At 45.8% G+C, this 26,725-nt stretch overlaps 1 protein-coding gene across 4 annotated transcripts in view; it reads right to left on the bottom strand.

The window, feature by feature from the left end:
• The window catches only part of TSC22D1 (TSC22 domain family member 1), a 122,275-nt gene continuing 111,941 nt past the window's right edge, over positions 16,392–26,725 (bottom strand). For 2 of the 4 annotated variants that reach the window (XM_018056767.1, XM_018056771.1), the window contains 2 exons: positions 18,942–18,993; positions 16,392–17,776 (listed from right to left, as the gene is read on the bottom strand). In XM_018056767.1, coding sequence (XP_017912256.1) covers positions 17,519–17,776; positions 18,942–18,993 — 310 coding nt within the window. In that variant the 3' untranslated portion in view covers positions 16,392–17,518. Of the gene's footprint in view, positions 17,777–18,941; positions 18,994–19,388; positions 19,768–20,055; positions 20,079–26,725 lie in introns of those variants that run through there. The other 2 variants (XM_018056776.1, XM_018056773.1) reach the window with 2 other exon arrangements.

The raw sequence follows: 26,725 nt of genomic DNA, 5'->3' as shown, positions 1-26,725 counted from the left end.
GGCATGTTTATCAAGATTTTCAGCAGGGAGTGGCACAAACTGCTGTGCATTTTGGAAAGGTCACCCTGAGAGTCAGGTGGAATACGGGCAGAGGTGAGCAGGCCCGGAGGATGGGAGCTGCTGCAGAGCCTCAGGAGACACAGGGGCTCCAGAACTCAGCTAAGGACACTGGGGAACACAGAGCAATGCCAGGGTCCAAGAGGGGTTGAGGGAGGTGAAACAGTCTCGAATTAGTATCAAGGTTCCAGTTCGGATGAGTAGGGAAATGAAAGCATAAATGTAATCATTGTTTGGTTGTGTCTTACATTTCACAACTTGGAGCATCTTTTCTCTCCGGGCCATCATTTCCTGAATCTATTCTGGGTTTATCCATCTTCTATAGAAGACATGGGGCCCCGAACAGAATTATGCCAGCTGTGGTTTGACCAGTGGAGGGGAGGACCATGCACACTTAATGAACGCAGCCCACGGGTCCTTCAATTTCCTTGGAAGTCATTTCATAGTGATGACTCGCATGGAATATATTATTGTGTAAAATCCCTGAGTTGTTTTTCTTAAAATTGTTTTTTTTTTTTTTTTAACGGAGGCTCTGGGTCATTTTTTTTTTTTAATGAGGGAGTGAACAATTATACAAATAAGTGATCCTTTGTAAGCCATCTAAAGTACAAGCCTATGCTATTAAGCTTAGCACGACTTCGCTACATCTGCAAACCATGCCTTTCTAATACTTCTAATTCAGTTTAATTCAACAACCAAGTATGGTATGAAGATTCTAGGGCAGATATTGTGGGAAATGCTTGAAATGGACATATTCTTACTCTTTTCAAATAACTTAGAACCCAATGATTGATACACACACACACATACGTATATATAATTTAAATAAGGCACCTACATAAACATATGTGTGTGCTCAGTCGCTCAGCCACGTCAGACTCTTTGCAACCCCATGGTCTACAGCCCACTAGACTCCTCTGTCCGTGGAATCCTCCAGGCAAGAATCCTGGAATGGGTTGCCATTTCCTGCTACAGCCCACTAGGCTCCTCTGTCCGTGGAATTCTCCAGGCAAGAATCCTGGAATGGGTTGCCATTTCCTGCTACAGGGGCTCTTCCCCATCCAAGGATCAAACTTGGTCTCCTGCATTGGCAGGTGGATTCTTTACCACTGTGCCACCTGGAAAGTCTATATATGCCTAAGATAAGGCACGTAGATATAAAATGATTAAATATCCAAATATCTCTGGACCAGTGTCTACTTGTGAAATGTTAGTGTGAACGGTTGCGATTCTCTGATTTCTCCATGAAGTTCATCACAGCGTCTTCACAGCTCAGCAAGTCTGAAAGGTTTCATGACGTGAAGTCATTGCCTGGATAATTCAGATTAGTCACTAGCCTTTCACCTCTGTGACCTTTGTCCTAGAATATGTCCCCTGGGGCTATGGGTTTGTACCATCCTCTGCTTTCTCTTTTCTGGGGTTGATCTTTTGTTTATTTTTAAAAAATCTCACTAATTTCTGCAGATCCACCTTCCAAGGAGTGGTCAGAGAAAGCAGGCTCCTTAAAATGGGCTCTGCAGGTTTTCTGTAAACAACCTTCAGCTCACTCTTTCCCCCTCGCCTTCCCTCCCCTGCAGGAAACTCCCACGTCAGTTCTCATCATCTGAGATTCCTACTGGAACCACCACCGTCAACCTCTTTCCATTTTTGGTAGCTCACCACTTATTGTACTCAGTCCAGCCAGCCAGGCTGTGAGTCATGCCACCAGGGTGTCCCCCACACCACAGGCCATCCTCTTTCTGAAGATCCATGAGGGAGCCTGACACACAGATCTCAGGACCGTGCAACGTTTAGCAGATCCATTCATTCTGCTGATAATTACTAAGCATCCACTGTGTACCCAGTACTCTGGAGGGAGGGAGCCCAGGGGAAGGAGATGGGTTACCAAGAGAAGACAGACCAGCAAGTACAGAGAAGAGGTGCAGGATTCTTGGGGAGCAGACAGCAACACTCTCACCAGCCTCGGGGTCAGGGAAAGCTTCCTAGAGGAAGAGGTGGTGAGCTGAGCCCAGAAAGAAAGACTATAAGAGCAGGAACACGGCTGGCCCAAGAAAGAGAGAAGGAGGGCTGCTCTTTGCCATAGAATGTGAGTGGCTGTTGGGAGCAGAGGAAGATGTGAGGTGATGGAGGAGCCTGGCTTCTACGGGCAGTAGGAGGCCACTGAGAAAAACTCTAACTGGAAGTGATGTGATCAGGCTGATCATATTTTCTGCTTCCCTGGTGGCTCAGAGGTTAAAGCGTCTGCCTGCAATGCGGGAGACCTGGCTTCGATCCCTGGGTTGGGAAGATCCCCTGGAGAAGGAAATAGCAACCCACTCCAGTGCTCTTTCCTGGAGAATCCTACAGATCGGGGAGCCTGGCAGGCTGCAGTCCATAGGGTCGCAAAGAGTCGGACACAACTGAATGACTTCACTTCACTTCACTTTGATAGCTTAGAAGCTCAGAACTGAATTTGCCGCCTACTGCTAGCAACCACAGAAGGCCATCCATGTGCCATTGGAGATTAATTTACCTTTCTCTCATCTGATTATCCCTTCACTCCCATGTCTTTATTTGTTAGCTTCTGTTGTACTCTATACAGACTTCCCAGGTGATACTGGTGGTAAAGAACCTCCCTGCCAGTGCAGGAGACGTAAGAGGCATGGCTTCGATCCCTGGGTTGGGAAGATCCCCTGGAAGAGGGCACGGCAACCCACTCCAGTATTTTTGCCATGAGGAGAATCCCATGAACAGAGGAGCCTGGCGGGCTACAGTCCATAGGGTCGCAAAGAGTCGGGCACAATTGCCTGTGGTCTTAGCATCATTTCATTCATTATTGGGACTTGTTCACTATCTCGCTTGCCTGACAGATTTTAAATACAACGGAGGCAGAGATAGTGTCTGATATGGTTGCGGGGGGTGGTGTCCACCTCCAGCGCATACAGGGGCTGCAGCCTGAGTTGCTTCCCTTCCCAACTAGGGCTGCAGGGTTCCCAGACCCCCAACCACTGTCCTCTCCCCAACTGCTGTGGCATCCTGTCTGCTGTGGATAACCCCTCGCCCCACATATAGATGTTTTTAAAGAAGATCCACCATTTAACTTTCAAGTACATCAAGTAACTTGTTGTTTAGTCTCTAAGTCATGTCCAATTTTTTTGTGACCCCCATGGACCATACATAGCCCACCAGGCTTCTCTGTCCGGGGTTTCCCAGGCAAGAATACTGGAGGGCGTGGCCATTTCCTCCTCCAATATCAAGTAACTACAACAAATAACTAGTTAGCTGCCTTTAGAACTAGACTTTTGGGACTGGAAGAAACTTGAGCGACCATTATCATCCGAGTGACTCATTTTACAGTAACTCAGATTCAGAGAGAGTGGCTATCTCCCCAAGGTCACGCTGCTGGTTAACAGCAAGTCTGGGACCAACCGCGGTTCCCACGTACCTTAGAAATGCCCTGTGTGGTATTTACAGTGTCACTTTGTTCTTCTTGCAATATAAAGAGTAAAGCTTTAATTTGGCTCGCTCATAAAACTAAATGGTTTGATATATTTAGAAGGTCCGATGAGAACTTGTTTTTAAAAGATTTTAAACCACAGCCCCGTGATTTGTTCTGACCAGTATCCTGACTCAGAGATGCAGAAACAGTGGCGAAGTAAGAAAACATCCTTACGTGCTCAGGGCCACGCCGTCCTCAGCCTCACAGCACTCTCTCCCTGAGCCATCTCACACATTCATAAGGCTTCAACCATCTCTTAATATGCGAGGGGTCCCAGGCAGTCCGGGACACAGTAGCTACCACGCTATGGGTGTGTGCGTGCGTCGCACGCATGCACGTGCGGCAGGCATTGTTCTACGCACAATATATAGGCTATATCATCACATTCGTACCACTACCCAGTCCACTGGACAGGAGAGGAAGGCAAGGCCTGAGAGGGAAAGGACTCACCCAAGGTCACAGGTGGTAGCCCCAGCAGCCCCCTCACCAGCTCTGCAGCTGGTCTCATTGATCAGGACAGGACTGTCTGCCTCCTCCTCCCAGGGTTTCCACCACTACACGTGGCTGCAGGGTCCTGGGTGGACTCAGTGCCACAGAATCAATCCCAGCCCAGCCCTGCCCCCATAACCAGCCTTCCCCATGAACGTCACTCAGGATTCCCAAAGGCCAGTCTGAGTACATCGGGTTGGGCCCCAGCCCTTGGTGGCCCTGAACGTGACCTCGATTCTCTCTGCCAATCAGCCGGTCACCTCTGAGGCAAGCAGCCTGGCTCTGGCCGAACTACCTGGTTCTGGGCCAGGCAGTCTTGCTTCATGCTTCTCCGCTCCTGCTTCCTTGGAATCCCCTCTCCTCTCCTCCCTGCCCTTCCAGTAAAGCTGGTCACTTCCTCCTTTGCTCCAAGGCAGCCCCTCTGGCTGATGCTCACTCAGTCCTTTTCTAGGTTCCAATCACTGACTTCTCTGTCTTTCCTCTCAGGTGGCAGGGGCTTATATCTGGCACTCAAGGCTGCATGGAACCTGAAGAAGGTATACAGGTAGAGAAGATATATCTCTTTAGATATATGTGGATGGATGGATCAGGGGAAGGAATGAATGGCAGAAAGCCTGCCAACCAGCGTTGCATGCAAACCAGTTCACTCCTGCAGGGCCACAGCCCGGCCGGCCCCCCATAGACCCCACATGAGCTCCTTGCCACTGTGCTCACATCAACCCTACGCACCACAGCCTCATCCACCCTGACACCCTCTCACCTCCCACAGGCCCCCAGTGAGGCTCCGTCAGCCCAGGGCTGGAATCTCTCCCCTCAACGCTCCTCATCCCCACTCTAAGGGCCTCCCTTAACCAAACTGGGAAGAATGGTTGGAATCTACCCACACGGTGACAGAGGCCCCATGGTCCTGGAGGGAGCATGGATGGATTGCTCTTGCTGACGTGAGTACTCGGCAAATATTTGTGGACCAAAGGCATGAGCTGTATGATAATAGTCATAAAGGGGACTATAAATATTTGTTACAAGGGAGATGCAATCAACCTCTGAAAGAAAACGCTTGTAAAGACAGAACAAAGCATCACAGATGTTCACATATTTCCAGAAGTCTAGGGTTTTGCAGAAGGAGTGTGTGTTCCTTGGCCAGAGTCAGTTGGGTCCCTGTCTCTTTGAGGTGAGAAGAGAAAGTGGGGGCTCAGGAGTGAGGAGGGGTCCATTGAGCCCAGGGGCCCCTAAGCCCCTGAGACACTCAGCACTCCCAGCCTGCGTGTCCGTTTGCAGGTAACATGTTCACTTGTGGGTGGCCGAGGCAGCGTAGACCCTGTCTACCCATCAGCATTACTGCTTTCTGGTGAGGGGACCTCAAGGGGATGGTCATGATGCCACCTCCCTGCCAGAGAGTCCCACCATGGATGATGAGATTGGTAAATGCATCAGACTTTTCCTTTCCCTTCTTTCCCTCCATTCCTTTCCTTCTCTCTCTCCTCTCTCTTTTTTAAAGTTATGCTCATTGAATTCACACTGTTAGGAGATGTTGAGTTCCCATTTTGTCGAGAAATGCTTTTTGAAATAAATGCAGTGGTCATGAAAACAAACAAACCAGAAAGAATTAATCTATTCCCTTTCAAAGAATGTAAAATTATAAACAAAAAACGAAAACAAAACCTTGCTCTAAGAAGGGATCACTAGGCACCAAGCAGATCCAAGGCATAAAAAAAGGATTAAGAGGCCTGGGAGATGAAGCTAAGATTTGGGTCCTCTGGGTAAACGAAACCTTCTGTTTTATAATCCCAGAATTACCAAAGATGAAGCCCTTCCAAATCTTTTCTCAACACTCTTTTCCATTTATTCCTTCATTCAATAGGCATTTATCTAGCTTCTATAAAGTACCAGGAAAACTGGGGGAAAAAACAAAACACCTGTTAAGAGTATCCCTGACCCTAGCAGGTGAGAGGATGAGGGCTGGGTAGACACAAGGAATCAAGGCTCTGAGAAAACACGGGTTCCAGGCCTTCCCTGGTGGCTCAGTGGTAAAGAATCTGCTTGCCAGTGTAGGAGACATGGGTTCGATTCCTGGTCTGGGAAGATCCCATGAGTCTCGGAGCTTGCGCTCGGAGCAGCAACTCCGAGCAGCACTGTAGAGTCCAGGAGCTGCAGCTACTCAGCCCACGTGCTGCAGCAACTGAAACCCATGCACCCGTGCTCCGCAACAAGAGAAACCCCCACAATGAAAAGCCCAAGCACTGCACCTAGAAAGCAGCCCCCACTCGCCAGCACTAGAGAAACGCCCGAGCAGCAGTGAACACCCAGCACGGCCAAAAATAAATAAATAATTTACAGAAAACCCAGCTTCCAGCCAGTCATTGCTTTGAAATCCATGGCAGCTCCTCCCTAAGGTAGAGATTCCATCAGAGTCATTCGGAGTGCCCCACCCCAGCCTCGTCTTCTCACTCTGTGACTCCCAGTCCACTCTCTCAAACTCTTGCCCATGCCTCAATATTCCTGGCTCTACAGCCCCTTCCAAGCTGGAGGTAGTCGCTCCTCCCCCAACGCTCTCTCCTGGATTTTAGCGCTGTCACTTTTTATTGGCTTTATTTATGAGTCCACCTCGCCTCCAGGATCCTGGCCCTCAGCCCGTTGTGTCTGGTGCCTGGCGGTGCCATGGAGCCGGTCCTGGAGCCCAGGGGTCCGCTCCTGAGCACCCGTTCTTAGCTGAGGGATGGAGGCAACTTACTCCCCACTCCACTGGCCAGTGTGCACTAGCCAGGCCTCCAAGGGGCAAGGCTGTAACATGTGCTACCCTGAGAACGTTGCTCTCTGACCTTTCCTCCCAATTCCCCCATCAATCAAAACATGATTTCCAAGGAGCGCTGGCTTTTCCAGCCCGAGGGCAGCCATAGAACACAGCTTGCTTTCTGGCCGGGCGTCTGACACATCCTTTCCACTAGTCCACCTCATCCTGTAAGACTCAGTCCATTTGTTCCTTCTGGAAGCTTTTCGTGATACTCATCAACCACCCACTTCAACAACCCAGGCACACATGACCCCTCCTTCTGTCCCTCTGTATCCTGTGTGCTTGATTCCAAAAGCCATTGGCGGCCCCTCCCTGGCTAGAAGCTCCTTAGAGGCAGATGCCAGGTCGTGTTCATATCTGTGGCCCCAGCATCTGACAGGCAATACTCATTTGTTGAATGAAAAAGTGGACAGATGAATGAATGAATGAATGCCCCTTCTGTCTTCCTCTTTCACCAAGTTTTCCCTTTCCTTTGCAATTACATGTGGGTCCAGGGTTGTTTTGTCCACTAACTGTGATCATAGAGAAGTGACTTCATGTTCCTGGGACTCAGTGTCCCCTCTGGAAGTGGAAAGGGGTGGGGTAGAGCCAGAGGCTTTGTAGGAAGCCCCCTCCCCTCGATCCTTTGTAAGGTGATTCTGTTGTGTGACTCTGTAGGTGTCAGCACTCCTGGGTTAGAAGAACCTCCCAAGGCCACGCCCTCTGCCCTGAGATTCCTCCCAGGAACTCTGGTATCCAATTGGTCACGTTGTCCTCTCAACTCTATAGCTTTCAAGCCTTCAAATCCCCTACACCTGCCCCAGAAGGGCTTCCCTGGTGGCTCAGATGGTACAGAAGCTGTCTGCAATGTGGCCAACCCAGGTTTGATCCCTGGATCGTGAAGATCCCTTGGAGAAGGGAATGGCAACCCACTTCAGCATTCTGGCCTGGAGAATTCCATGGAAGAGGAGCCCGGCAGGCTACAGTCCAGGGGGTCACAAAGAGTCGGACACGACTGAGTGACAAACACTTTCACCCCGCCCCCCCCTTACACCTTTTCCTTAAACCACAGCTTGAATCCCTTCTCCATTTTCTCCCACGTGGACTCTAAGTCACTGCCCCCAGGACCTCCTGTCTCGTTCAAGTCCATCTTCTGCACAGCCCCAGACCACCAGCCCCAGAGCCTGGGCCCCAGGCCACCTGATCTGGGGGCAGAGGCTTCTGCAGGAGCCTGCAAGGTCTAGATTTCCTGTTGGAACCCAAAGTCCTCAACATCAACTGTTTCCTTCCACAAGGCTGTGTGATTCTACCTCCCGTGTTTTTCTCCAACTCCCAGCATCTGCCGTTTGTACTTTCTGTTCAAACACCCTCTTCCTAATCCACAGGGGACAAATTTGGCTAGTAGGAGGGACTTTCAGCTTCTCAGCACCTGCGAATCCATCTGTATTTGCCTCCACCTTCACTCTTTCCTGCCCTTTCCCTGAGACCTGATTCCTCCCCCCGCGTTGTGGTCCAGAACAAACCTGACTCCATACTGGATCTGTTCCTTTAGCTCTAACCTTTGTGCTCCGTTGCCTGTGCTTAGTCAGGCTGGACCTTTTGTCCATAAGATGTTGCTGATAGCCTGAAATACACATGACAGCCCACTGTCAAGGCTCTGACCTTTAAAGGTATGACATTTTTCCATTCATACAAAGATAAGAAGTGGCAGAACAGAGAATACCATTTGTCTTGTTGGAGGTTTATAGGAACACAGTGACCAGACCTACATGGACAACTGTAAGAACAAAGGATTCAGGTACCAAGAAGTTTGCAAGAACCAGCCACAACCCCTCCCCTTTTAGTATAAAAGAAGCCTGACTTCTAACTCAGGTAGCATGGTTCCTCGGACAATAGTTCACCATCTTCTCCATTGTGCTGGCTTTCTGAATAAAGCCGCCTTTCCTCGCCCTAACAATTCATCTCTCGATTCATTGATCTGTGTGGGCAGCAGTACAGGCTTGGACTCGGTCATAAAACGACTCTCGCTCTCTTCAGCTGCAATGGACAAGGTGGGCTAAAGGCTGTAACGACTCCCCCACCCCCCTACGATGTCTGAGGCTCAGCACAGTTTGCAGTCCTCCCCACGCCCTCACCGCCCTCCCCCTTCTTGGGGCTGCACACTCAGAGAGCGTGGAAGATCCCCTGGGGCCACACCTACAGGTGTCACACATCCCTTCTGCTTGCCATCCATGGGCAAGGCAAGGCGCATGTTACAGCAGGGAGGTGGGAAGGTAGTCTGGCTGTGCCCCGAAAGAAGAGGAAAACGTGGGCATGATGAACACAAGCATCTCCACCAGCTAGCCCCCAGGCCATAGGCGAGGCTGGCTAGAGGAAATCTCCACCTGGATTCCCTACAAGTTCCCCACTCCACACATTCAAAACTGAGCTCTGTAAGGTTCCCAGACTGGTTCTGCCTTCTTATTCCCATCCAGGGGGTGGTGCGATCACTCACCCTTCCAATTCCCTGACCTCGAGGCTCCTACACTCTTCCCCCACCACTGGTGTGTTCCTTAGACTTCTCTCCTGCACCTGATCTATTTCAGCGGTTGAATAACAGATTTCTCTGTGTATAGGCCATCTCGCCTCGATTTTTTTCTAAAAGGTACCTTACAGTGTGTTCCTTGCTGCTATTCCTTAGCGTGATTATGGGAGCCTCTCCCACAATTCAAAGGCTAGAGGAGACCTAGAGGCTAGAGCCCACCCTCTCCTGCCTCACACCCCACCAGCCTGCACTTCAGTTAGAGGAAATCAGCCTCAAGTTGCCACTCCTCTCAACACGCTCACAAGATGCCTCCAACACTGCTGCCCGCTCCCTCTTGGCAACTTGTCCTATTAATAGAAGGCACAGCTCAAGTATCACATTCCCAGGGAGCCCTCGAGGTCCTCCCCAGATGGAGTTGAGCACCACCTCCACGTAGATTACAGTTGGTCACTAACAGAGTGGACTCAACCACGTGGACGAGCTTAACATCGTGTCCTTCATCTACAGTACAAGTAAAATTTTTACATGCTAATAAACTCAATTTGAAACCTTGGGAGGTGGTTCTTTCTTCCTTCCTTCCTTTCTCTTTCTTTCTTTCTTTCCCTCCCTCCTTCCCTTCCATCTTTTATTGTGAGACAGATTTATCACTCCCATGGAATTTTAAGAATTCAAAGTATACAGCAATAATTATTTCTTCCAAAATTCAAAGTCAGTTCAGTTCAGTTCAGTCGCTCAGTCGTGTCCGACTCTTTGCGACCCCATGAATCTCAGCACCCCAGGCCTCCCTGTCCATCACCAACTCCCGCAGTTCACTCAGACTCACATCCATCGAGTTGGTGATGCCATCCAGCCATCTCATCCTCGGTCGTCCCCTTCTCCTCCTGCCCCTAATCCCTCCCAGCATCAGAGTCTTTTCCAATGAGTCAACTCTGCATGAGGTGGCCAAAGTACTGGAGTTTCAGCTTTAGCATCATTCCTTCCAAAGAACACCCAGGACTGATCTCCTTTAGAATGGACTGGTTGGATCTCCTTGCAGTAAAGTATACTACAGTAATTATTCCTATGGGGAAAAGGAAAATAAACAGAATTCCAAACTGTTGACAAGGAAACAGAGGAAAGATCTGTACTAGTTAGGGATCCTCTAGTTTTCCAAGTGGTGCTAGCGGTAAAGAATCCACCTGCCAATACAGGAGATGCAAGAGACCCGGGTTCGATCCCTGGGTCGGGAAGATCCTCTGGAGAAGGAAATGGCAACCCATTCCAGGATTCTTGCCTGGAGAATTCCACGGACAGAGGAGCCTGGGGGGCTACAGTCCATGGGGTTGCAAAGAGTTGGACACAACTGAGTGACTGAACCCTTTCACTTTGACTTTCCCAATTTCTGTACCTTTTCTTCCCTTTCCTTTTTATTGAAAAACTAGACTCATTCTTTCCTGAGCCCACCTTTTTCTTGAAAGTCTTCATCAAACATAGTAACAGGTTACTAACTTTCTGACCCTTCAGAAATACAGGCTCCCTGGGCACCTGGGTGGCTACAGGCACCAGTTTTACAAAATGCGTTACCACTTCCAGGATGGGTCTCAACCTCTCATACCTCCAACGATTTTATCACTGGCTGCCGTCGATGCCACCATCAACATTTCTGTTCTGACGGCAACACCCGAGTTCAGCATCATTTCTGTGTCAGCCTCGGGTCAGCCCCCGAGACAAGCAGATTCTCAGATCTCTGAAGGCTGACACACTCCAGGCTGGTTCCAGGTTAGTGGGGGAGGACACTCAGTCATTCACACACCCAGGCTGACAGAGGCTCTGTCTCACCCAAGGGCCCCAGATCTTCCCCACTGGGTCAGTGGAACAAGCATGGCAGATTGTGATTTTTTTTTTTTTTTAATGGCACATCACGCAGGATCTTAATGCCCGGACCTGGAATCGGACCTGTACTCCTTACTGGGGAAGTGCCAAATCTTAACCACTGGACCACCAGGGAAGTCCTCAGACTGGTTTTCTTACGGCCGAGTGTTCATCACTTCAGCTCTCAATCCGTTGGCTAAAACTGAGTTCCAGGTGGCACCGAATTTCAAAGGGCTGGGAGGTATGATTCAGCTGTGTGTCCAAGTAGGGAGGAAATGGTTTCTAGGGAGACCAGCTTCTACCAGCTTGCCTGGGACTTTCCTGGTTGTAGCACTGAAAGTCCCACTTCCAGGAATCACTCTCAATTCCCCAGCAAACCAGGACAGTGGGTCAGTCTGTCTCCATCTCTCTCTCCCCTTAAGGAGAGAAACACAGACTTCTGTTTTCTTGGTCCCCTAGTCTGCATTGCGGAGAAGGCAATGGCACCCACTCCAGTGCTCTTGCCTGGCAAATCCCATGGATGGAGGAGCCTGGGAGGCTGCAGTCCATGGGGTCACTAAGAGTCGGACACGACTGAGCGACTTCACTTTCATTTTTCACTTTTCACTTTCATGCATTGGAGAAGGAAATGGCAACCCACTCTAGTGTTCTTGCCTGGAGAATCCCAGGGACGGGGGAGCCTGCTGGGCTGCCATCTATGGGGTCGCACGGAGTTGGACACGACTGAAGTGACTTAGCAGCAGCAGCAGTCTGCATTGACTGCAGACCACTACCCAGACATGCTTGAGTATACCTGACACAATAGGGCAGATTGTTTTACTGAAATACAAGTTATTCCTGGAAACTGTGAAGCATGTATGATATAACGCTGTAGTACACACATCCACTAACATCTTTGTCCTTAAATGAGTCAGTTGTAAACTGTAGTGGAGGGGTCATACTCCCCTGAGGAATCGCTACCAATTTAACAACAGTTCCTAAAAGAACTCCCAGAAATATTTTTGCCGAAGGATTCATATGAAAAGAGAAGAGTGATTCAGGTATTTTGTCACATAAGGCAAATTTCTTCAGAAAACAAAGTACCCCATATCTCTAACAGGTGGTATTTGGGCTGCCCTTTAGGGCTGAGACTCTGTACTCCTTTCCAGTATAAAGAACAAGCCACAGGGGACTTCCCTGGTAGTATAGCGGTTGAGACTTCATCCCTTAATGCAAGGGGTGAGAGTTTGATCCCTGGTGAGAGTTTGATCCCATGTGGAGCTAAGACCCCATATGTTTCATGGCCAAAACACCAAAACATAAAATAGAAGCAATATTAACAAATTCAATAAAGACTTTCAAAAATGGTCCACATTGAAAAAAAAAAAAAAAAAAAAGCCAGGAGGGTACTCGGGAAAGGGTCTTTGAAGAAATTCACACATAGCTCCCCAGACAGCCTGTGCCCACTTTCTCTACTCAAAAGAGAAGTTTTCTGCATTGTTTTGTGCTGAAGGGATGAGCTGCCACTTAGGGTAGGAGTCTGGTTCTTGCAGATCTAGAAAGCAGGGAGCGGACACTTGCAGCCTGTGGGCCAGATCAGCAGAGCAGCCGTGCTTCTGTTTGGTCTGCATGATGTCTAAAATCAGGAATTTTCAGACAGAGCCTGGATTTCTGGATCTTGAAAAACGTGAAGATCTGGCAACACAAAGCTTGAGTTCGCACACAGCAACGATTGCACGGAGTTGAGCAGCACAGGATCCGGGCGCGTGTGGATGGAGTGTATTCTCAAGGCCACAGTCATCACCACTTCCCACTGTCTGGCCTCACTTCACTCAAGGGACTTCTCTGTCACATGCTACAGACATCTGGGTCCAAAATACCTGGATTAAAGCTCAGATTTATGTTGCAATAGTGCAGTAATTTTTGCACACTTTAAAATGGCCACTAAACCTTTAAAACAGCTGTTGATAAAGCTTCATTACCGACCCCAGTGACTCTGGCCTGCCCGGCCATCCACAGCACTGTTTTACCTAGAACTTCTTTCCATAAGGAAATCAATCATGTAAGACATACATTCCACCTGTAATTGTGTATTTACTTCTACCAATGACTTTCAAACAATTCCCAATAAATTCTTTCTAATCAAATAGCTGCCTTAAGTATAATTTCTTAGATATAGAAGGAATGGTATATTCCTGTCCCCATTCCAGAAAAGGCATTTTTTAGTGCATTTTTGTAATAAAATTTTAACAGCCATCACTGTTATCCCAATGCTAAATAAAAGCTAATAGAAAATAAAATGAAAGTCACTCAGTCATGTCTGACTCTTTGTGACCCCATGGACTATACAGTCCATGGAATTCTCCAGGCCAGAATACTGGATTAGGTAGCCTTTCCCTTCTCCAGCAGATCTTCCCAACCCAGGAATCAAACCGGGGTCTCCTGCCTTGCAGGCATATTTTTTACCAACTGAGCTATGAGGGAAGCTCAGAAAATAAAACTGCCACACCTTTATTCCTGCAAAAAAATACAAAATTAAATATACAAATAAATAAGAGGATGAATGACTCAAAAATAAGACAGAGGCTAACATTTCTTGACCCATTTGCTTTGAATCAATCTGTGTTTACAGCGTTCCCTTACAAAAGAAATAAAACCTATGGAAATAGCATGTCCTCATTTTAGCATGAGGAAACAGACCAGTATGTAAAGGAACCTGCCCAATGCCACCTTGCTAATAAACGGCAAAGTTAGGATTAACACCAAATTAATTTAGCCCATGAAGTTAAACAAATAAATAGAACAGCACACTCTCCTCCCAAAAGTCCCAGTGAAATAAAGTCACTGGAAAAAGCGGAGGACTGTAGCATCTTGTGGCAGGACAGCATCTTCGTAATCTGATCCAGCTCCATATTTTACTGATGAGAAAGTGAGTAGAAAGTCCCATTCAAAAGGTTGAAGAGCTAGTTTCTGCAGTGCCAGGCCTGGAAGGTGGAGCTCTCTTTATCTCTGCTCTGTGGCAGGCACTCTTATTTAAGAGGGAGGAAACTTCATTTTTCTCTGCCTCCATTTCTAATTTTTGGGCCATGATTGCTGTTGGAATGGTTGTGAAGTTGATGGCTAAAGGCTGCCAGGCCCCTGGTAGCTTCAGCTACTCATTTTACGTAAAAGTAAGGGCAGAGCAGTGTTTGTGGAAATTAAGTTTTCATTTCTAATCTGTTACGTGCGTTAGTCGCTCAGTCGTGTCTGACTCTTTGCAATCCCAAAGACTGCAGCTGGCTGGGCTCTTCTGTCCACAGAATTCTCCAAGCAAAAATACTGGTTTGGGTAGTCATTCCCTTCTCCAGGGGATCTTCCCAAACCAGGGATCCAACCCAGGTCTCCTGCATTGCAGGCAAATTCTTTACCCATTTCAGTTATAATGAATATCTATACATATCTTGTATCAATTTAAAATTGATCCCGGCATTATGTATTTATCACATAACAAAAATAAATATTTGTTTTTAAACTATGCAAAAAAAGAGGAACAGAATTAATGAGTTATAAGCATTGTGAATTTGAAACAGAAAGCATTCATTCATTAAAATCACGTAAGACTCCTTGTGTCTCCTTCCCCGAATGGTGGTTTCTCCTGCTGCAATTGATGATGTCAGGCACACCCAAGGCTGGACAACATTCCGTCCCCCTAAAAAGTCTCTCCCGCTCCAGAGAAACTAAGTATGATATAATCAATTAAATAACAACCCACAAGCCAAGAAAGGCCTAATCAGGTCTGCAAGCAGACAGTAAAAATGCCCTTTAAAATTACTTAAAACATGTTTAGTAATGATTAAAATGAACATGCATGAAAAAACATCTTTTGATTTTAATAATTCATTCTTATTTCATGTATAATATTCAGCTCCCAAACAGCATGGGAGTCTTGCATTTTTAATAAAAAAAGGCCCCCAATTCCATTAAATAATGTAGAAAGTTCTGCCTTAATGATACATTGACATGAACTTTTTCAAATTTCCCACAATTACGACCTTTGCTATTGAAGAGCTTCATTAAAAATATAAAAGATGAAATGGTTAAGGATTTAGAATCAGCGTAGCTTTCTTTTTAAAGGAAATGGGATTACTACGAGTATCCCTTTGTCAGTTATTAATATATAACCTTCACGTGAGTATGACAAGGATTGTTTTAAGCCCTCTCCAAGTTTCCCCAAATCATCCTCATGGCCACCAACCCCTCCCACGGCAGTTGGCAGTTCAGTGCTTCAATAGAAGCTAGGTTGCCCAGCGGGTCACTTTGAGCCCCGTCAACATGCACGCAGCCCAGTCCTTTCCGGGGAACTCTGATGTTCCCTCCATCCGCCCATCAACCTCCCATCAGTTCTACATTAGAGAAGGATTCAGCAAAGTTGAGTCCTGTCCTGCAAGGGCCTGAGAAAACCTTGGAGCTGAGGATTGCTGCTTCTCTCTAGTGGAGGGGTAGTTACTGAGGTGCTGGGGCAGACTGCAGGGCTGAAAACTCACCCTGTTCATCTCTGCTCAGTGGCGTGGCTCCTGCAACAGAATGGGACCCTGCAGGCTCACTTCTCAGGTGCCAACTTGCTTTAGGATTCCATGTTTAGAACTTTGACTTCTTTTAGTCTTAAGGAAACAAGTGGGAGGGGACTCCCTTGTTCATCTGGTCCTTCCTCAAACTCAGTATAAAGGAAGCCACTGGAATTATCCTATCTTTTGTTTGGGCATCCCTAGGAGCTGGGAACTCAATCCACACTAGGAAAGGCATCCATTCTCAGAGTTCTTGAAGCGGAAATCAGATTCTCTCTCTAAGCCCCACCTTCTGATCCTAGAGCTGCTTGTTGGGATTATACATGGAGTAAGGTTCATTCCCCTCAGCCGGTAAACACTAGAAGACTAAGACTTCCACGGACTCCCAGAGTTTTAAAGCCACAGAGGCATTCAAGAGATTTCTCTCAGCTCCCTCGCATCAGCTGTGAATGGGGAACGCCGCTTGTCCAGGTCACACAACCAGTCTCAAGGACCAAGCTCTTGCCTCCTTGTCTCTTCCCTTACTACCTGAAAGAACGCAATGTCAGATTCCTTATGCTTCTCCAGTCAAACCATGAGCATCACTACTTTGCCCAACCCTTTCACCCCCCTTCAGAATTTCACCAAATTGTTTTAACTTTGCCTGGAAATAGTTGTGGAAATGACTACCATTACATTAACACTGTAACGTAGAAACACTTGTTTATCAACATTTTGTATGCTTTATTGAAAGTTGACAAGTGCAACAGTTAAATACAGTGACACCTTACAACTGTGTAGAGAACATGCACAGAAACATATGCAGATAACTACTATACAGGTAATATGCAGAAACCCCTACTGGGAAATCCATTAGCTAGAACTCTGCATTTTTCAAAGTATTCAACCAGTTCAATCAAGGATTTCAGTGAACAGGGAGTGACTTCAAGATACTCAGCAGCTAGAAGATTGCAGATTACACAAAGTGACTACCTGTGCCAAATTCTTAAAATCTCTTTAGGGAGGTGTGTTTTGCTTCATGGGTTTTTCACGGAGATCGCTATATAAAAGACAATCCACACCTCTTCAGACAGCCAATGAAACATCTAAATTGCAATCTGTACAACCTAAATAGTAGTTACAGTCCTCTATTGTACAAAATAGTTACACTACATACACAAATATACAATAAGCAAAACAACCTTCATGGTAAGAGAGCTTAGGTCCCAGCTACCTGTCACCATTTAGTCACACTAATAGTTTTGTGTCACTGTTTCGGAAAGAGGCACAGTACGATTTTTTTTTTTATGGAGTCTGGTGACAGTCGTCGTTTGTACAATGAACTATGTTTTCCCCTCATCTTAGGTGAGACTAAGCTTCACTCTTGACCTTCACCTCCCTTTCCAGTTCCTCTCGGGGGAGGAGAGGAAAGTCCAGTGGCAAGCTCCTCTGCTTTGGAACCCCATGGAGTACACTACTGTGCAAGCAGGAAGAACTCTTGGGGGGGGGAGCGGTGGGGAGCAGGGGCGGGGAGTGGAAAGGCACAACAGCTCCTCAGAATGAATGAAACCACAGCTCACGGTTCTGCCAAGCTGCATGAGGTCCCAGTATATCCATGCTAATTCTCTGATTAACCTTTAACTCACCCAACTAAGCAATTTCTTCAAGCCGAAAGCATATGAGTGTTTAATACTGGAAAAAAGAGAAAATGGCATATGTCAGTCTCACGTCTCTTTTGCAGCGAGCAATGAAATGGGTGACGGTGGGGGCGGACCCCTCCCCTAGTACATCTTCTCAGGTCTGTTCAGTTCAGACCACAGCAGCCAGTTCTTCGGGGGCCGGGATGGCTACGCAGTTGGTCCTGAGCCCTGGGATGCTGGCTGGGCCGGGGGCTGTGTGGTCCCCTGTGGCTGTGTGGTGGCAGGGGGCGAGCCAGTCTGCAGCTGGGCCTGGAACTGGGCAAGCTGCTCGGGACTGGCCAGTGTCTTCAGCAGATTGTTCTCCTGCTCCAGCTGGGAATTTTTCTCTATGAGTTCCTTGATCTGTTCCTTGAGGACCTCCACTTCCTCTCTAACTGCATACATCAAATGGCTTTTCACCAGATCCTGAAAGGGAGAGAAGGAAGGGGGGTGGGGGAGAAAGGTTTAACGTTCTACTGACTGTTTCCCGGACTCTGAATTGTTAAAACATTTTGCGAGTCTCTCCCTAACCACTGACATATCCTGCCTTTAGAGATTCATTTAACAGGCTCCAGGGGAAAAAGACGGAATACCACCCTAACTGTACAATACTTCAGTTTAACGTATAAGTGATCAAGGTTTTGCTTTCCTTGCAGCCGTTGGCCAGGAATGCCTACACTCAGGTTTCCTATTCGAGATGGCAAAACGCAGCCGGGCTCCAGCTCGGTGCAGAAAGAAGCCGGGCCCAGGGATGTCCAGCCCCGAGCAACGGGAGCCACGACCCCGCCCCCAAGCCCCTCCCTCCGCCCGCTGGACCGCCTCCCTCAGCACCGGCTGCAGCCAGTTCCTACCGAGCGTGTTGCCGCATTTTCCTCCCCCCACCCCCCCTTTTCGTGATTAAGCTGACATCACAGAAACCTGGGCAGCCGTCGCAGCCAATGGGCGCTCGAGTTATTTATAGCTCCGAATTAAAGGTTCGGAGTTTGCCTAGCAACAGTGGGCAGAGAATCCCGTGAGAAGAGCCACAGGCGCTGCTCCAATAACAAAGAACGGCCAAGGCGGAAATAAAAAATGGGAGAAATCCAGGCGCAGGCTGAGACGGCGAAACTTTTCTTCGGCTCTTCTTCATTGTGCAGGAGCCTCCACCACTGGGGATCCGTTTGGCCCTGTGGAGGAGGCTCCTTCCCGAGACCCCCACTTCTGGGGCCCTCCCCGCTCCCGGCTCCGCGGTAAACCTTAGGATCCCTAGGAAAGCCACATCACTAGCGATGTGCCCGAGACCAAAGGACACGCTGGGCCAGCGCTTTCCCAGCAATTCCCCAGCAAAAAAGGGGCAGGCACCTCCGCCAAAATCGATGGTTGTTTGAAATCGGTCCTGGAAAGAACATCAAATACCCGCAGGGTCCCTTTCTCTCTCCTTAGCAGACCCGGTATGTGGCTTCATAGTGGCAGAATGGAGACAGTGCCGGCATTTCTAAATGTATGGAGAGCAGTCATCATCTTCTACAGATGCGCTCCTTTCATCCCAAGACACCCTGCATTTTGTACTGTGCCCACATTTAGTACAAACGATTTTTAAAACAGTACATACCATAGCTTGCTCGATTTTGTTGTCAATAGCTACCACACTTGCACCAGATGAGCTGAAAAAGAGAAGGAAAAAAAAATCAATAAATGAGATCTTTTTTTCCTATCCCAGACAAAAAGAATTCCTTAATTCTGTGGTGTTACTAACATCATTTTCTGAACATTCTTTAATGCTATGTAATATATCACCCTCCAGAAAACACCAGCCACTCTCTTCCTAACGAATATCCAGACATTTCCCTATTTTAGTGAGCCACAAAGGCTAAATTACATAATGTGGTTAAACACTGCTCTGGCCAGAACAAGGCTATTCGGAACATTTCAAAAAGCAATATCCATGTCACCGTAGCCTCTCAGCAATGGACAAAGGAATTCGCCGGGCTATCTTTCACCTGCATTATTACAAGGATCTCACGAGTAAATTTTTTAAAGTATCCCAGCCGACATTTACCTATTGTCAAGTCTCACAGAGGCGTTTTCGGTCCCGAGCAAGGATGACAAGAAAGAAATTGAAAAATGTCTCAGTTGGTAAACTCCTAGATCCATCGCCACTGGTCTACACCATTGGGATTTCATGCAATTGCAGCCAAAAACACCCTCGCAGGAAAAAAAAAAAAAAAAAGAGGGAATACTAGCCGCCTGGTCGGGGCTAGATAAAAATCTTCTAGCTTTACTTAGCTCAGGGAGAAACAGAAACGGCGGCACTAATTGAAAGAAGCCCGGCTTCTGGGGCTTGGAGATTCCAGGAAGACGCAGATCCCACTGCTGGGCGGAGAAGGCTCCCTGGTCAGCAGCCGGGCTCCACTAGGCTCTAGTCTAGGGCTCCCAGTCTCCGTGCAAAATATATGCAGGAAAGAGCCGCGCCGATTGGCCAGTGCGCCGCTGGATCCGCCCCCTCCTCCCTTTCCCGCCCTCCTCCCGCTTCCCCGCCCCCTCCCCACCCCCACCCCGCCCCCAGCCTCCCCACCGGCTCCTCGGGTGGGCTGGCACAGGCCGCAGCCTCAGGGGCTGAGAAGTGGGCCGCAGGGGCCTCCAAGATCAAGGAAAAACCGAGCAGTGCTCAGGCGGAAAACGCCGAGGGGTCCTGAAAATGCGATTAGGGCTCCGCACGTGCTTACGTTTAAGGGAGTCAGACCCCGTCCCTGGAGCTGCCTGTCCCCGTGGCTGCCGAAAGGCGAAAGCTGCTTATTTGCAACCAGAACCGTCTGAGCTACTGGGCATGCCCAGTCCCAGCACTTAAAGACTCGCAGGAGCTGGAGTATCTCGATTTCAATTATCTCTTTGTAACAGGCAGCAGTAATTGGAGGACTTTAAGGGTGGTTTTATTTATAAAGATAACTATATTGTAATAATACTTTTTTTTAAGCTAGTGAATTTTAGAGGAAAAAAGTCATATTTCCTTTTTGAGAGATTCTGCCTTTCTATGAGTTTATCAATTATGTGTAGAAACAAAAAACAGTACATAGTCTTTGCTACACATATATAAATTGAGGCCAAAAGGAATCTACCAGATGAAATGAGATCTCAAAAGTTCCCATTGCCATAAACCTTAAAACTGCATTTCCTTCCGTGTATAGCTGGAGGGGTGGGGGCGTGGGTAAAGAAAAACGCCACAGGTTGAATCCTTCCTGCTGCTGCTAAGTCACTTCAGTCGTGTCCAACTCTGTGCGACCCCATAGACAGCAGCCCAACAGGCTCCCCGTCCCTGGGATTCTCCAGGCAAGAACACTGGAGTGGGTTGCCATTTCCTTTTCCAATGCATGGAAGTGAAAAGTGAGAGTGAAGTCGCTCAGTCGTGTCCGAGACTCTTAGCGACCCCATGGACTGCAGCCCACCAGGCTCCTCCGCCCATGGGATTTTCCAGGCAAGAGGATTGGAGTGCTTCCTACATACATTTATTTTCACTTTTAAGTGAAAGTTTTTAGATGTTAAGTGCAATTTCTGTAAGAGTCAGTCCTTTGAGCCTTCTTACATCAGCAGAACTGAGATACTGTAAAGTCTGTATGTCAACGTTATAGCCACACTGACCAAATAATTCCCTTCTCTAAACCAAAATTAAAAGATCTGAGTGTGAAATAGCTTAACCCGTTACATAATTTTCTTCTATTAATTTAAGATATTTGTAAGAATGCACCAACTGAGTTTAAAGTTTATACTATAAGTCTAAGGCCTTAGGGTCACTTGATTATTATAGGTTATAAACAGCTGGCAATTCAGTATGTTTAAGAAGGTACATTTAAGCCTCTACAATACTGCCCTCTAATGGCATAATCCTATAAAAACAGAAACAAAAACTTCAATACTAAAGACTTTCAAATAAGCAAATTGTATCATCACAAATAATTCCAACATAAAACTTGACCACAGAACATATATAGGTACGTATTCTATTTACATACACACACACACACACCCACATATGGTCTTTCCTCTCTCAAACATTCTCTCTTAAGCAGAATCCTTTAATTTAGCAAATTTTAAGTTGCTAGTGGAGCCTCTTAGTCTTTGAAGTTGACCCAATGTTGGCAGAGTGTGTTTGGTTTTAGAAACTGTCCAAAATGGTTAGGTACCAAATCTGGTGAATGTGGAAGCTGATGAAAGGGCAATTAATTCTCTTTGGGGTTAAAACACCAAGGCAGTATCATTCTTTGTCATTGTAAGGTTTATATTGTTCTCTAAACTTTAAAGCTTTGCTTTTGAATAACAAATGATATTTAAGTGCTATTCAAATATGTGTTGGCATATTTATAATTTACAAGTTATATATTATGATACAAATTTATTTTCAAAAGGAAAACAGTAAGTAGAAGCTCAAAAATCACTATTTGGGAAGCAGATATGTGGTCTGTATGTCTATGAATCTAGGCACAATTATTATTTACATTATAGTTTCTATATATTTTGAAAGTTACATACATACACACACAAACCCACATATGGTCTTTCCTCTCTCAAACATTCTCTCTTAAGCAGAATCCTTTACTTTAGGAAATTTTAAGTTGCTAAGTTGCTAGTTATCATTATGTGATTAAGTCACTTACAAATTTAAATGGAATGTCAACTACACAGGAAAAAGTAAAGCATCACTTAAGTTGTAAAAAGAGCTTAAAAAAACCAAAACTCTAAGATCATATATAGAAAAGAATTTTAAATTCCCACTTGTTTAAGAAGATTAATAAATTAACTGAATTTTATTTATTCGAGATGTTCTTGAAAATAGAAAGTTACAAGCTGGTCATGTTTTCATTTCATTCATTCCAACTGATCATCCAAGTATTAACCTAATGAAGCCAATATCCGAATTGCAGTCTGTTTACCCGATATCTCTACAGTGGGACATTATGGTCATCACCAACACTTTGCTATTTTAGACACACTTGCAAGAAACATCCTTGCACATATACCCTTGAACATCTGTAATATATTTCTGGAGAATCTGCTGGGAAAAAAAGATAATTAGAAATCTATTTCTTTTCCTATCTTTTCTATAAATGTACTGCTGCTGCTAAGTCACTTCAGTCATGTCCGACTCTGTGCGACCCCATAGATGGCAGCCTACCAAGCTCCTCCGTCCCTGGGATTCTCTAGGCAAGAATACTGGAGTGGGTTGCCATTTCCTTCTCCAATGAATGAAAGTGAAAAGGGAAAGTGAAGTCGCTCAGTCGTGCCCGACTCGCAGAGACCCCATGGACTGCAGCCCGCCAGGCTCCTCCGTCCATGGGATTTTTCAGGCAAGGGTATTGGAGTAGGGTGCCATTGCTTTCTCTGATAAATGTGCTAGGTTCCTTTAAGATAGATTTTCTTTTTAATTAGAGAAAAAATTTTAATCTCTATGAATGTTATACCTTTTGTTAGATTTGTTAAGTTTGACTTTTTTTTTGACTTTTTATTCTGTACACACACACGTGTGCAACTGATTGATGATGGTGTGACAGTTTCAGGTGAATAGCAAAGAGACTCAGCCATACATAGACAAACAAGTATCCACTCTCCCTGGGGGAAAGGATGAGGGGAAGGGAGAGTTAGGGAGTTTGGAGTGAACATGTACACAGAGATATATTTAAAATGTATACCCTACAAGGACCTACTGTATAGAGCATGGAACTCTGCTCAATGTTATGTGGTAGCTTGGATAAGATAGATTTTAAATGGAAAACTAAAAAGACATAATTTCAAAAAGAAGGCAACGAGATTAGAGATCTCTCTAGAGGAGAGTCCACGGGTCAGGAATGTCTGAGGCCCAGAGGACTAAAATTACTTTCCAGCTATTACAGAAAGGTTCTTCCATTTGCAAAATAGAACATCTGTGAGTTTGGTGCCCTGAGTTTAACCAAGGACAGGATAAACACTCGCATGCCTCCAGGAGAGACCCCTGAAGGCATGGATGATACTGGTCCCCTTCAGACACTGGGCAGAGGTCAAGAGGTCTCACTCCAGTGGGGAATCCGATCACAGGAAAAGGCCCAGACCTTTAAGACTGGGTGGTTATCTGTTGTTGATTTTGTTCTGTTCTGTTTTGCCTAAGTGCCTTTTTACCTGGATTCAAGTTCAATCACTTCTGCATATTAATAGCACATATGCTAATTCAGTGGCATGTGCTCTTCTTCCAAACTTGATAGGTACAGTATAGGTAAAGACCCTGATGCTGGGAAAGACTGAGGGCTAGAGGAGAAGGGGGAGGCAGAGGATGAGACGGTTGGATGGCATCACTGACTCGATGGACATGAGTTTGAGTAAACCCCAGGAGTTGGCGATGGACAGGGAGGCCTAGCATGCTGCAGTCCACAGGGTCACAGAGTCAAACAGGACTTAATGACTAAACAACAGCAACAACAATATAGGTACAGTTGGTGACCCACCACTCAAACAAGATAACCTGTTTGTCCCTCTATCCAAACTCCTTGCAAATCTAAACTGACTGCCGCAGAAGAGGCTAAAGCACAGAACCCCGAGCTTGACCAAACAGCTGTTGTCTAGGGACTGCTCGCCGCCTTCCCTTTCTAGTCCACTCTCACTAGGTGCTGGGGATCATTTTACCAGGTTTAGCAAATGAAACTACAGGACTCCAAGTTAAAGCTGAATTGCAGATAAACCACGAATAATGTTTTATTGTTGGGGTCCTTCACACTGTTGGAACAAGAAAGAATGTCAAAAAAAATTAAGAAAAACTCAACCATACTTTAAATTTCCTTGATTTCCATTGAAAAGATGGAAGATAAAGCTGAGAAAATCTTCCCCAAAACAACAGAACAAAAGAAACAGAGATGGAAACATGAGATACAAGACACTAAACGGGTCCATCTGGGAGGAGGGCCAAGAGCAAAACAGAGTGAATTCCAAAAACAGAGACCAGAGGGATGGCAATTACCAAAGAAATAATTTGAGAGTATGTCCAAAACTGAAGGGTGCAAGTCTCCTGATTATATGAGATGACCAAATGGTGACCGCCATCAATGAAAAGAGCCCTACACCAAAGTGCATCATGACAAAACCAAAGATCATTTGGGACAGAGAAAAATCCTAAAAGCTCCCAAACAGAATAAAGCAAGGTACAAACACAGGTACCAGTATCAGAATGGCTGTTCTGGCTACTGGGAAACAATGGAGAAACTGCTTATAAAATTCTAAGAGAGAAAGGTTTTTTACTTGGTGAAATCATTTAAATGTAAATGTATCACAAGAACATTTTCAGATATTTTAGAAACCGAAATGGAGGAGCAAATCAGGGAAAGGGGTTTAAAGCAAGAGGAATAAGTTCTAGAGATTGGCGGTACAACCTTCCACCTGAAATCAATAATACGATGTTGAAAATGTAAAACTTTGAGAGGGTGGGTCTCAGGTTAAGTCTTCTTACCACAATAAAATGAAAATTAAAAAAAAAAAAAACATTATCCCGAAAGAAAAGATGGCATGAGAAACATGAAGCAGGGACTCAAACGCTGGAAAGGAGGAAGGGAACCAACAGGATAATGAGGGATGCTCCTGGCTGTCCAGTGGTTAGGGCTGCAGGGGGCATGGGCTCGATCCGCGGTGCAGGAACTAAGATGCTGCATGATGTAATGAAAAAGCCCAAAAGAAGATGATGGGGAAGGAAATCTGGGGATGGCAGGTGCTAATAAGCAAACCTTAGCAGCAACAGGTATGTAATCGTGGGGGGAAAGTGAGAGCCTTTGGGAGGCAGCACTTTGGTGCGAATAAACAGAGACATGATGTAATAGATCTGAGCATTTGTGGGGGGAGGGGGCTAAAGCCAGGTATGAACCAGATCTAATGGAACAACTAAGTAAGTTCAGAGACAGTTTTACAGTTTTACAGTTTTGCAGAAATCAAAAGTAAAGGAAAAGAAAAGAATGTTCATAGATAAAATGACTATAATAATTCTTAAAATTGTTTCACGGGTTTAACTTTAAAAAGTTAAGGTTACTGGGAAGGTTGTGGGAAGAAGAAATGCATGGTAGGAAAAAACAATGTCTGTTAAGAATGGTGTAAAAGTGCTAAATCCTCCTCTACTACGACTTGATTATATAATACCTACAATGCTCTTGACAGAGCAAGAAATAACAGTATAAATATATTATTACATGGACATGTGTGGGTAAATTTGAGAAATTAAAAGTGGCTGCCTGCTGAGGCATAAATTTATGGACTGAAAAAAGGAAATTGCTAACTTTTATTTCTATTCACTCTATTTTTAGGTATGTACAGGTATTGCTTTGATTAAAAAATATTTTCAAGAGGGAGAATGGGGTCTTCCAGGAGCTGCTCTGCTCCCAGGTTTCACGTGAGTACTTAGCACAGGTGAGGAAACTGCCTGAGGCTGGGGAAGAGCCAGCAACAGAAGCAGCAGAACAGCTTCTGGAAATCACACAGGGTTGGTGTTGCCACCAGGCTGGGTAAGAAAGAAAAAAAAAACCTTGTAAACATAGGACGCCAGATATTTAGAAGGACAGTACCGAAGTCATGATGAAAAGTTAGTTCTGGACTGACGGGTGTCTGCCAAGGGGAAAGGGGGTGGGAGAGGGTAAGAGTAGGAATTTGGGGTTAGCAGATGCAAACTATTATATATAGAAAGGGTGAGCAACAAGGTCCGCCTGGACGGCACCGGGAACTGTATTCAGTATCCTATGATAAACCACAATGGAGGAGAATATGAAAAAGAGTGTATATGTGAATAACTGAGTCACTTTGCTGCACAGCAATAATTAACAAAGCACTGTAATTCAACTAGACTTCAATGAAAAATAAAATAGATAAATATACAAGGAAGCTTTGAAAAGATCAAACTGTTTCCAAGTAACTTAATTTTTTCTCGAAATAAGGCTCAGAGATAAACCAATAATTCACAATGTCTGGCATCCAGTGAAAAGTACCAGGCATACAAACAAGCAGGGAGATATGACTCATGATGGGGAGGAAAATCGATCAATCAATATGACCCAGATATGACAGAGATGATATAATTTGTAGACCAGGACACTGAAATTATTATAACCATGTTTTATATGTTCAAGAAAGTACAGGTAAACATTAGCATATTAACTGCAGAAAACCCAATTTACAGGATGAAACATATGATTTGGGAAAAAAGATGGGATTAACAGCAGATTAAACAGGGCAGAAATATTAGTGATATATTAGCAATAGAAACCAAAACAAAACAGAGAAAAAACAAATAAATTAATATTGTTCCATATCATTGAACCGTGGAGCAATTTCAAACAACCAAATAAATCTCTAGTGAAGTCCCTGAAGAAGAGAGGAAGGAAGGGGAAAAATATTTGAGGCAAT

Source organism: Capra hircus, chromosome 12 (genome assembly GCF_001704415.2).
Source record: "Capra hircus breed San Clemente chromosome 12, ASM170441v1, whole genome shotgun sequence".
NCBI classification, from domain to species: Eukaryota; Metazoa; Chordata; class Mammalia; order Artiodactyla; family Bovidae; genus Capra; species Capra hircus.
This window is presented reverse-complemented; position numbering and strand designations above follow the sequence as displayed.